We start from the raw sequence: 13,267 nt of genomic DNA, 5'->3' as shown, positions 1-13,267 counted from the left end.
ATGTCTTCTCAATTGTAATGCTTTTTTTAAATAAAATTATATATATATATATATATATATATATATATATATATATATTTAATCTGTTGGTTCTAAGAAGCAGCCCTCTTAATTTTGGAATGCAGTCCTAAGAGATATAACTTGATGGTCTATTCTGGCACCAAGGAAAGGCCTTTTATTATATTAAGACTTTTTAGATAATGTTTTTAAAAATTGTTTTGCATTTGCCTTCTATTAAATGTGATTGTGTTACTCTTTTTAATGTTTGTATGTGTGTGTGCTGTTTTAATATTTTTAGCTATTTAGCTATATGCTGTCTTGGGAAATTCCATCTTGAAAAATGGCATATACTTTCAATTAAGAAATAAAGTATGTTGATTAATTAGCTGATATTGTGAAAGCCAGGACTTTTGTTCTGTGGTCAACTCCAACTGTTGAACCCTACTATTTTCAAATTTTGCATCAAAAATTCAAAGGAACAAAAATTGGTATAAATATTAGAACTGTCTTCTCATTTTCAAGGAGGTACTAAGGTTGTTGTAGGAAACTGAAAGCTGACAGAGTTCCTATTTTACAACATACTTGCATTTCTGCATCCAGTAGAAGGAGAACTAGATGAATTACTGAAAGACAGATGCTGTGACAGAGTGAATTGCTCCAGTGGACATTGGATGGTGCAGTGGTCAATGTTTTTGTTTTCCCCTGTGGGGCAAAATCAGGCTCAGTGTCATATAGACAGTAAAAAGCTTTGTGCCTGATTAAAACATCTGGATCCAAACATATCTACCTTCTAGCTGTCGACATATAAAAGGGCAGAAACATTATGAAATAGAGGAGGGGTTGCAGAGCATTCCTAGAGTTGTTTTTGTACCACATAGACTGGTGACACTGTAAGTGTCAAGAAGGAGGAATTCGCAGTTGGAGACCCAGCAGGAAGAAACCACAGGAGGGCTGATTGTACTGGCTGGTGGAAAGGACTACAGTTTTCAGAGAACAGAACAGACATTAGTGAGGACACCTTCACCAGTGCTGGAATCCAAGAAGCCTGGAAAAGAGTTATTTTTTTTCCATCTTCCCATCCTCTTTCCTGGGATAGAAATGACCCCCAAAGGGAAAGCACATCAAGAAGCTGTGTGAACAAGGGAAGGAATGGAACAGCTGAAAGCTCTGTTTCAAAACTCTGTTTGAAATGTCTGATTTGACAGTTTGTTAAGCTAAGGACACGATATATATTAAATATAACTGTAAATTAAAAAAAAACTGTGCACATTTCTGGAAAGTTCCTATCCCTTTTTCCCACCCTCTGACCTATAATGGCAGTAGTTGGAATGGATCTAGACACATGTTAGGTTCTTCATGCCTGAGGAAGGAAAGTAAGTGTCTGGACTGAAAGAAAAAAAAATGGATTTATTCAAGAAATTATCTTAGCATTAGAAGCAGACCTGGATGCTAATCCACATGCAGATACTTATACTCAACATGTAGCACAGAAACCAGAAACCCTTGGGGCTGAAGGGAAGGGGCTGAAGGTGGAGGGAATCCATCAGTTAAGCCTAAGCAAAAGGAAAAGGAATGAAAGGAAGAGCCCACTGAGCCTTGGGTAATAATGTACCAGCTAATCTTACATCAGTAGGAAGAAGAAAGACGCTGAAGAGAAGCTGAAAGACATGATCGATTGAAGCATGAGAGATTAGAAAGGGAGACTCAGAGAAATTTAAAGACATGTTAGTGGCACTTAAAGACATGCCAGAACCTGTTTTAGGTATGGGACCAAGATGTTCTTCCCACCTCATGACAGGAAGGCCCTAAGGGTATTAAAATCCCAAAATTAGTAGAAGGGGAGGATATAAAATCTTTTTTTATATAATGTTTGCAAGATTGGCAGTTACATGTGCATGGCCAGAATGAGAATGGGTTGCTAGATAAGCATCCATGAAAAGTCATAAAGCTTATTCTGGTTTATCTGCCAAAGTGAAAGAGACAAATTTAGAATGATATAAAGTTACAAAATGTATATAGAAGCAGAGATCTGGGCAATGTCCATATTTAGCTCAAGAATGTTCTCAGCTGGCAGGCCTAGGCAGTAAATGGCTATAACCCAAAGGGGGGAAATGTCCAGAGGAAATTGTGGAACAAGCAGTGTTAGAACAACTCCTACATTATCTTCCCAGACCTGTGCACTTTTGGGTGGAAGAGCACCATTCAGACACAGGCAATCATATAGTAGAGGTGGCTGACAATTATTTAGCACCTGCAGGATGGAGGAAGCAAGGAAAAAACTGGTTAGTTATTGGGAGACAGTGAGGGAAAAGTGAAACTCCTAAAAAAGAGTAGACTGAGGAATACAGAGAGAAGACTAAGTTAGAAGAAGCCAGTATTTTTAAAATGGCAGTAAAGATCCAAGATAGGGAGGAAATGTTATGTATGTACAAGCCAGTCCCAGAAAAGTCTATTGGCTGTTAACCTCAAAATGTAGCTAACATGAAGGAAAAGTATCACCAAGAGTAAATGGTACTAATAGATTCAGGGGGCTCCCTAACAGGGGTGCACATTCTTACCTGTATTATTGAGAAGACACAAATGATATCTTTGGTGAAGGCCCATTTAGCAATGAAAGGAATCACAAAAGACCTCACTGTAGGGATTGTATCTAATCTACTTTGTGATGCAGTGATGGGCACAAATTTCCCAGTATGTTAATAGTTAACTAGCTGTTAACAAAGGAATGGAATTAGGAGGAAGTAACCCTAAATCCCAAGAAGTAAGACTGAGTGAGGAAGGGAAAAGTTCCCCAAGCATAAGTAGTAAGCTGTAGTTAAGGCACCGCAGAAATGGACCTCATGTAAAAGAGAAAGCCCGTTAACAGTGGAGAAAGAACTGGTGGAACAGACTGAAGTTTGCCCTTCCTATGTTTATCCAAGGGAAGAATCCCAGAGAAAACAAACATTTGCAGCTTGAATGAAGAACCAGCTTCAGAAATGAATGAGGAAGAAATCACAAAGGAAACAAGACAAAAGAAACAACAGAGGACATTCAAGTGTAAAGCTTGAATTGATTCCTCAAGCCTTACTTTAAAGAAGAGGGGTGTGGGAAAGTGAGTAGCTCTGATGGACTTGGGGTGATGTAGTGGTCTCCAAGTTAAAGATTCTTTTCCTATGGCCAAAATCAGGCTCAATGCCATGTAGATGTCAAAGTTTCATGCATGCCCAATTAAAATATTTGAATGCAGGGACACCTGTCTTTTAGCTGTAAATGGGTAAAAGGACAGAAGCACTAAGGAGCATTAATGGAGGAACAGATTGTTGGCCATTCCTCAGATTGTTTTATATGGGGTGGACTGACAATACTGTGTGTGTCAAGGAGGAAGAATGCAGTTGGACACCTAATATGATCAAGCAGGACCTTCTTCCTATTCTCCTCCCTTGGATAGAAGAGTCCAGAAGTGAAAACACAGAAAGAAACTGCATGACTGAGCAAAGGAGGGAGTGAAACAGAAAAGACACCGTAGGAAGCTCCATTTAAAATTGTCTGCATAGAAATGTATAAGTATAGTTTGTTAATCTAAGGCCATTATTAAATATCACTATAAATAGAGAAGATCTGTGTGCATGTCTGTAAGTTCTTGTCCCTTTTTCCCCACCCTCCAACCAGTGTCCAGTTTCCTAGTTCTGGTGTTTTGGTTTTTTTTTTCCCCCAACTCCAATAATAGAGAATATATTTATCATAGGATTGAACTGTTGGCTTCTTGGTGTTTTCTGAGTTTGGTTTTTCTGCAGATGTTTCATTACCCCCCCCCCTAACTTTTATATATAAACAGTCAACAAACTCCACTGTCCCATGCACTGATGATTGTTACATAGCCTGGTAATGAAACATTTGCAGGAAAACAACCAAGTTCAGAGGACACCAAGAGTCCAATATTTCATCTCCTGTCCCATTGTGGACAATCATCTCACTAGCTTATTATGGAAGCACAGCTATGGATACCATGGAACCTAGCTATTGGTATCTCAGAACATTTGTTTAAGTAACACTTTTCAAATATATTAAATGGAAAAATATGATGTCTTCACATATGGCTTTAGTGAGCAATTCTTGATAATTCAAAAGAAGATGTCTTGATAAATCTACTTCTTTTCTAGCATAGATCTAGGTTTGCTTGAAACATACACATAGGATGTTTGTTTTTATTTCACACACACATACGCACATACATATGTACACCCAAAATGGGCTATCATGAGGTGTGAAATGGTAAAAATCTCTCAAATAGCAAATGAAAAGCAATGAGTCAGATGACGACTACTTCCTTTTTTCCCTCTAGGAAGGCTTATATGTATAACTGTTTGAAGAACCAACCAGCCAAATCCAAATTATTTGGCTGCTTTCACTGTCAAAGTGCACACAATCCAGATCATATCATTAAAATATGCTCCTCACTGCATATGAGCACACAAGACAACGCAAGTGTATAAAATAGGAAGTCCATTCACCAAGTATGGTTGGGGGGTAGAGGTGGAGAACTTATCTGAAATTAATGGGGGTTTATTTTAGTGAAGGATATTATCTTTTTGGAATAAACTCTGTACTTAATTTTGCAGAAATATTATTTACCCACCAAGTCTTAAAACTGAAATTAAAATTTAGTAGTAGCAAGGTGAACTTGAATTAACCAATTTACTGAATACAAATATATTTACCAGCAAAATGACCTGACATCTCCAGGACTTTAGGAAAAAAGATGTTCCAGAATCGGCACTTCTGGGCACGTAACTTTGTATGAATCTTTGCAGCGTTTGTGCTTAATGTTAAGTAGTTTTGTTCAGCTGTTGTGAAGACTGGCCATCTTGTCCCATTCATCTGACTTCCATTGGGTGTTCTATAAGATTAAAGAGAAGCATTAGAGTCCTCATGGGAAATTAGCTGGCCATATCAGCAGTGAAAAAAAAAAATCCTGTTGATCATTCCAAAGATCAGTATATTTGCTTGGAAATAATTCTATACTTTTGAAAGATGGCAGACATAAATATCAACATCTCCAAAACAACAACAACAATAATAGTAATAGTAATAACAACAATGGCAATATGCATTTGGACTGGATTGGATTATTTTTAAGAAGCATTATATGTCATTAAGTAATCAAGTTATTTGGATAAGCCCAAATTGTCAGGGACAAAAAGCAATTTCTTGGATAACAATAACAAAAATAAATCCACTAAGTGCTTAATAAGAATGCTAATATCTCATTTGCATATGCAAAGACCTTACATTGTTTTTGTTTTTTGTTTTCCTTTTAGGCAGAAATCCCTGCAAAGGTTTCCCTGCAGTGAAGTAGGTGAAATAAATAAAAAATATATCTTGATTCAAATATGTTAAAATAAGTTTCATAAGGGAAGAAAACATCCTTTACCTGTTGAAAGCAGTTAATGTGAAGCTGTGGGAGAAATGTCTCAGAAGTATTGCTATAAACAAAATGTGCTAAGGAAATTTTATCAATGCAAGCTTGTACATTAAAGATCACTTAATATGCCTTGCTATTTACAATAGAACGAGTGGAAGAAATCTGGGTGGATAGGAAGTATGAGAGAAACATTGGCATGAAGAATATACCAATTGCCTGTGATTTTGTCATCCATCATAGGTGATGAGATCTTGGCAGCATATTTAATCATGTGCCAACCTCTCCTTGGTACCTGGGGAAGGTGCCAGTAGTGTCTTTAGGAAGAGTTAGTGGGGGGAAAAGGAAAGGGTCAGGATCACAGAAACATGAAATTGCTATATTCTGCTTTAACCACTGGCCCTTTCAGCCCCATTCAGACTGTTGATGTTGAATGGCATAAATTCAAAGTTTCAAACAGAATTTCCAGAAAATACCTGGGATTAAATTTGAGATTTTCTGCATTTTAAGAATGTGTTTCACCATTGTTTTATGGCAATTCCACCTCTTGCCTTAACCTACACATATGCTTTGATTTCTCTTCAAGGCTCTAAATCTGTACAGGGGACACACAGAGAGGCTTTTCATAACAGAGGGACTGTGCATATAATCTAGTCAGCATCTATAGGTGGGATCAGGGACTGCTACCATGACCTTGCTTTCCCCTGCTAATGAACACTTTACATAGCTCAACAGTAGAGTGGATGCCTGGAATGCAGACAGGCCAGGTTCAACCTGGGCATTTCCAGTTAAGAAAGAATTAGTAGAATGCACATGAACTCTGCCTGAGACATAGAAGAGATGCTCCTAGTTCTATTGGGTATAAATAAAACAAATGAGAAAAATGAGGTGTTCCATGTTCTGATTTATTTTAAAACTTGTCATCCATTTTTCAGGAGGAAACTTTGTAGAAAGCTCATGCATAATCAAATCACAAAGCAAGGCTTAAAAACAACAACAAAAAAAGATTCCCTGAAAAAGGTTTGCAGAACATTATGAATGCTATGTAATGACAGTCAGAGAGGGCAATGTAGTAAAAAGACTTGAACGTGCAGAACTAAACTTAGTAATTTGGTGTTCTTCTCCATGGTATCCAGCCAGGAAAGCTGGCAAGGAAAAGCTACCTCTTTCTGAGGACAGGAGGGGTTTAAGATTGTTTACCAACCTAGAAGGAAAAGGTTGAGATCAGCCATTTGAAGAAAAATTGGAGGACTGTAAATGTTTACTTCAGGGTTTTTTCCCGTCTCATCTTGAGTGGCAGTGTTGTTAATGAATGCTACATTTAGCAGCTGGAAGGCCTTGATAAAAAGGGATTGCATTTGAAGTCCATGTTCAGCTGAAGAAAAGGAACTCTTTCAGGAGGCAAATTGTTTGATTTATTCAAGGGCTGGATTGTCATACTACTATTTTAAAACAACAAAGATGCTATGACTAAATGTGTTACACTGGTAAACATCCGGTGATGCTATTTGTTTTAAAAAAGACACCTGCTGTTTTGCTATATGCCACAAGTAGGACACCTAGAACATCTCAGCTCTGCAAAGCAACTGCCCAGATGTAACAGTGGAAAGTAATTAATTCCACATGTGGTTTCATTTAACATTTTTGCTGAATTTCAAACATGGGCTATAGGGAAGGCTCAAAATATCTCATATAAATTTTGTCTACCCCACAGCCTGTTCTCACCAAATGCTCCACGTTAGGGTGAATGTTCCCTATGGAAACATTTCCTATCATCTGTGCAGCTGTGATGGTGATGAGGCCTCCATTATGTCCTGCAAAAATGGCACAGTATAATTTTGAGGGGAGCTCTAAAAAGAGCTACTGGAAGCATCACAAAGGGCTTCTTTGCCAATGTAGCACCCTTGGAAGCCTTTGAAAAGCTTTTATAACTGCTGGAGAAGGCTAAGAGGAGGCTGTAAAGTGATATGAATGACCTTGAGGCCTTCAGAGTACAAAATGTCTCACAATCAAAGCCTCCTCTCACAGCCTACTGAATATCATATTTTATTCTACTTGGCTGAGATTGTACAAGAAACAAACAAAAAGGCTACAATATGCAGCCAATGGTGTGTTTTATGGGCAATTCATGCATTGGAATCTTCCTGAGTAGTTCACATCAGCAGGGAATACTTTGCTAGTCAGAGAAAATAGGAAAATTGTGTATCATATGATTGAACCACACTCAAGCTAGGAATGGGTGAACATTTCAGTAAATTTGCCCTTGCTTTAGAAGCTGCTGTAGTTACCAGTTAGCATCTAATGCAATTCAAGATGGTGGTTACCACCTTTAAAACTCTGAATGGCTCAGGGCCTGGTTATCTCCAAGACCATCTACTGTGAAATAAATCTGCCTGTCCCATAAGATCAGGAGAGAGACCCTGGAGATGGTCCTGTTCCCTATGGAGTTCCATCTGCAAGGATCCTGTAGTCAGGCCTTCAAAACAGTGGTTCCCTTCCTGTGAAATAGTTTGTCCTTTTATGTACAAAGTACCACCAACCTGATGAGTTTCTGCAGAGAGATAAAATTTGGCTCTGGGAAAGAAAACATTTAGGGGATGTTAAGATTTGTTGGGTCTGCTGCTATTATTTCTTTTGTTGTTTTTAATCTTTCTGTTGTACACTGCTCAGAGCCAGACAGAGTGGAGAGGCATAGAGATGTAAGTAACAATAATTTAAAATCATATATTAGATAGAAAAAGAACAATAAAATTAGGAAGCCATGTCAGAAAACAAAAGTGACTTGAGACTTCTATCAAGAGAGCTTTGAAAACTTTGGTCTGAAAAACTGGGGTTTAATCTCGGTGCATTCCACCATTGTTTTGGCACTGATTAAGATTGCAACCTCTGCCTTTTTCCTCATAAGATGCTCAAGCTTTTTAGCTAAATACTGGGCAGATAAAATATGGTCCTCTCCATGCTAAGAATAATAATACTCACTAATTTGGTGAATGGATGACTTCAGTTGAAATCTGGGAGGCTCACCAGTCTAGCATTAATCATTAAAAGAAATTGTCTGCTTACTGTTGCTCCCTTTGATGAAAAGGAATTATGAAGAGTGGAACTGAGTCCCAAACATGACAAGAATAGGATCGTTCAAGCCTCTTTGTTCCAGTCATTCCAGCAACATGATTTTTCCTCACAAAGACTTCTCTAGAGACAGTTTCTTATGTGTAGTTCAAGACTGAAAAATCAACTGAAGCCTGAGGAAGAAGTCTCTGAATAATTAGGAGCTCTTCTTGACATCAGTCTTAGAAATGAAATGAAAATACAATAGAAGTATGCATGATATTTCAAATTAAAAATGTTTTGAGCCTGAAACTCTCTATTTCAAATTCAAAACAACTTCAGAAATATTTCAAAGAACTGTTTCAAATTGAAACAGTGTGTTTCAAGCTGAAAACATTTAAGTTCAAAATGTTTTACATACCCTTAAAATATAACCTTAATACCTTTAGATCTAACCAAATACATTACATGGTTATGTAGTTGCAAATAAATATGTCCATCACTTTATTATAATCAGTAGAATAATTTAAAAAGTACGGTTTTGAAATGTTTTGGTTCTGTATTGCTATGAATATCATTATATATTTTTTAATGCTTTCTTTGACAATAATACATGGAAGTACGAATTCTTCTGATTATTTAGAATTGGTTTTGGATAATTTTGAAATGAGATAACTACATAAGCAGGTGTTCTCCAAACTAATGTCATCCAGATATTTGTAACTCCCAAATTGTTTAGTAGGTTCGCTTTCAATTATGTTAGTATAAAATTCTGGACAACCAAGTTGTATCACTTCTAGAAAGTTTGAGATTGTAAAAAGGGTGAAGTAAGCATTAGTGATTTCATGATTATGTATATTAAGAAAGGATTACTTTCCCATTTTCTTTCCTCTAGTAAGTATACATATCAACACCAAATTCAGAAAGCAAAGGTATATACAGAGAACTAGCAGAAGATGAAATGTACTACAACCTATTTAATAAATGATACAATTACTTCCTTCACTCCAAGCATGTGATCGAAACCCCACTGGACATTATTAAACTCAAGCTACTTGTCTAAAATATCTCTTAATCCGATCTGGCATGGCAACTCATGAATTCCTCCACTGCCCATTTTGTGCTAGTTTTGTGCTAATTAACTTATGGAACCCATTTAATTGCATGCTTGTTTGTGGCTCTTGAGAACAGTGAGTTAAACAAAGCTGACCTGTACTTCAGTTCAAGATCAGAACAGTAATAATACTGTCAGAAGTCATTTGAGCACCCTCTGGATATGAAATAAACCATGACATTCCAAATTGTAATTTACAAGTAGGAAAGTGATTGTAATAATAGGTGTTGATATCACTCTTTAGAAAATTATTCAAAACATTATTAGGGAAGCGTGAGATTTTATATATATACTATAAGTTCATTTTACAAGAATCACTGTAAACATTGTTACAATATTCTGCATGTCAATTCAAAAGTGACTTGCTGCAGTTTAACTGGTTTATACAGCAAGAGCAGTAGCCAGAAGCTGAACTGATGTTTAGATCTGCCAAAAACTTCAAGTGCCATAACATAATGACATCTCCTGAAAAGGCAGTACTGAAATCTTCTGCCCATTTTTTGGATGGGTACATATGTGTTACTATTATTGTAATTCATTAACTGGAGTACAATAAGTTAATTTTTCCCCTGCTTTGCTTTTTAAGTGAGAAATCAGATAGCTGATATTTGCTAATTGCCTACCAGATTTTAATGGTATCACCTTGGGGACTCTAGGGGGTGTGATAGCTGTCTTCAGCTTCCCTCATAGGGTACCCCTATAAAAACTGAAGCCTTAAAGACACATCTTAGATTGGACTACATTCTTAAACTTGCCATATGTTAGATTCAGAATCTTTTCTATCCATGCCATGGAAATTAAAATCATTTTCTTCTTTGTCATGGTTTCTGAGTATATGATGCACTCCATGGTTTATGGAGTAATTTTATTTATCATGTGATAATATGGAAATTGCATGGATTAGATCAGAATGTTTATATATATATATATATGTATGTATGTATGTATTTAATTTTTTTTCAGCTGCGCCAACCCATATGGATTTTGTACAGCATACAAAGTAAATACTGTATGCAGTAAAAATATCAGAACAATTACAAAATAACAACAATTAGCTTACTGTGATGGTCACTCAAACAAAAGGCCAAAAATTTGCTCCAACTCAGTTTTTTTTAATGACAAAAGGAAGGAAGGAAGGAAGGAAGGAAGGAAGGAAGGAAGGAAGGAAGGAAGGAAGGAAGGAAGGAAGGAAGGAAGGAAGGTTGGTTCATTGAATTAACTTTAAAATTAGACATCAAAGGCATAATAATAATAGTATGCTATCTACTGTTCTGGATGAAATCCCAAAAGTATTTACCTTCCATCTACAACTTGTTTTTCAATTCGAATTTTTGAAACTTTATTTTAAGGTGCAAATAATCTCAAATCCCATCTAATATTTATAGAAATTGCATAGTTGAGGTCAGAAGCTATTTAAAAAGGCATAATACTAAACACATCTTCATATTTACAGTGCTTCTTGTTTATGAAAGGTTGTTTTCCACCAACAGGCAAATATCTTATTCTCTTACTGGAAAATATATCAATTAATGACATTAATCTGAAAATGTCTTACTATGCAATGGATATAAAAGGCTCTTCAAAAGTCCCATATGTCTTTCTGTTTATCTGTCTGTATACATAGTCATATGTACAGTATATATACTAGTCTCTGTGTATACATGCCTACTTATTAGTCACTGATTCCATAAAAAGTATTTATTAGCGGCTACATTTTGTGTAGTTGTTGCTAATAGTTAAATAGCTGTTGGTTGAACCAATCAAGTTTATCAGAAATCTGCACTTTGTATGGGAAATTTCCACAATGTAGATAAATATATTGTCCATTGTGTTTCTCACGAATATGACTGACAGCTTCAAATAATTTTCTCACATTGGCCATTTTGATCAACAGCGACATTTATTGACTGTTTCTCAAATATAAACACAAAGGTATGAAGCTTAATTTTAAATCTCAGAATATATTTAATCATTATTTTTTCTTAACTGCAATTTGGAAGACAAATGTTACCTAGGAAATGGTGTTAACCATTCAGTAAAAAGTTGTATAAACGACTTGTATCTATCATTTAAAAATAGGGTATTTTTTTTAACTTATTAAGATTATTCAGAACATCACATTATCCTTCTGGTGGTATACAGAAAAGAGGTACTCTAATGCTTGTCTATTTATAGATCAGATACACCCACAGATATACCCCCTTCAACTTTACTACATACTCTTCAAGATCCTTAAGTGATTTTTTGTTTTGTTTTCTCTTAGAAACTATGATTTCTTAATGCAGTAGAGAAACCTAAGTTCAAGCAATGCTTTTGAAAAGTTCTAGCTGCTGTAATCTCTTGGCTGTATCTATAATGATCTTGCCTTTCACCCCAGTAATTCCAGCAGGCATCAATTACCATGTTTTTGATTCTGATGCTGTGTTGTGCTAAAGTAGTAACACGCACGGGCTCAAATGCAACTACTCTTTATGAACAACCTATTAAGACTGCTGACAATAACTTCACCCAACAGGTCTTTGAAAAAAAAAAAAAAAATCTGCAGTAGGCCAAAAGACATTACTAGCAAACAGTTCTCTGTGACATATATAATACTTGGTTTCAGATAAACCATAGCTGTACAACTCATCCAAACTGATAAAATAAAATGTGTGCTTGTCCACATGTCAACGTCAAGAATTGGGGCTTAGATTTGGTTCCCAGATTAAGGCCCCCACTACATATAGGGTTTGTGCCAATCCAGGATCAGCACTATGCCTCTGTGTTCCCATGACATCACTGGTCTTCTGCAGATAAGCCAATTCCATCCCCAACACAGCTCATTTAAATTGGTGGTTTGGTATCATACAATAGTTTCAATCACTTTTAAATCATTGAATTTTTCCTGTCCTTTTGAGACCCAAAAGAAATGGGACTAAGTATATAGAAGGAAGAGCTGGGAGGCCAACACTGAGAAGGCCCTGCCTCTAATATCTGCCCACCTGATTGATGTGAAAAACAGACAAATAAGCTGTATTTCCTACCTGTATTTGATTCCTGTCACAATCTTTTGAATGTGAAGGGATTGTCTTCTGGCATTGCCTTCCACATGAGATGATTAGACTAACCACATCCCTGATATATACATATTGAACACAGGCATTATAAAATAAGCACAATGGTTATAATGCCATGAGTGAGACCAGTAATCCACCCTGGTTCTATACCATGAAGGAGGTTTGTCTTTGTAGTGAAAATAGAAGACATTAGCCTATAAAGGATAGAGATTCTTTCATGCAACCCTACAAGAAGATAGTACAAAGCAGGTTTTGGAGGAGAGTAGGCCAGAGAAATAATGTGTTCAATGTTCCAGAAGATCTCTTCCCCCAGCTTTTCTGGAAATAAAACCTATGATGTCTTTGTCTTTTCTCTTATTTGTTATAAAATAAGATATATAAAATATTCCCCTCTGGGTCCTCCACATTGCTGAAGACAACGTCAGAGCAATTGACCTCTGGGTGCAATTCAAAGTGTTGGTTATCAACTATAAAGTGCTATAAAACTCTTCATGGTACCAGACCTGGTTATTTGAGGAACCTCATTTCCAATTCTTTCTGCTCACCCAGTAAAATTGGGCAGAGTAGGCATACTCCAGGTCTCTTCAATTAAACAATGCCATCTAGGAAGGTGGCCTTAACTGCTATAGCACCTGCCCTCTGGAACAG

At 36.5% G+C, this 13,267-nt stretch overlaps 1 protein-coding gene across 1 annotated transcript in view; it reads right to left on the bottom strand.

Moving 5' to 3' along the window:
- BCHE (butyrylcholinesterase) overlaps positions 1–13,267 on the bottom strand; it is a 52,352-nt gene that overhangs the window by 10,336 nt on the left and 28,749 nt on the right. Inside the window, exon 3 of the mRNA XM_007433589.3 lies at positions 4,701–4,879. Coding sequence (XP_007433651.2) covers positions 4,701–4,879 — 179 coding nt within the window. The remainder of the gene's footprint in view (positions 1–4,700; positions 4,880–13,267) is intronic.

The sequence above is a fragment of the Python bivittatus genome, unplaced genomic scaffold (assembly GCF_059951505.1).
Source record: "Python bivittatus isolate LINGU-HERP-01145 unplaced genomic scaffold, Pbiv_v1 ctg000980_np1212, whole genome shotgun sequence".
Classification (NCBI taxonomy): Eukaryota; Metazoa; Chordata; class Lepidosauria; order Squamata; family Pythonidae; genus Python; species Python bivittatus.
This window is presented reverse-complemented; position numbering and strand designations above follow the sequence as displayed.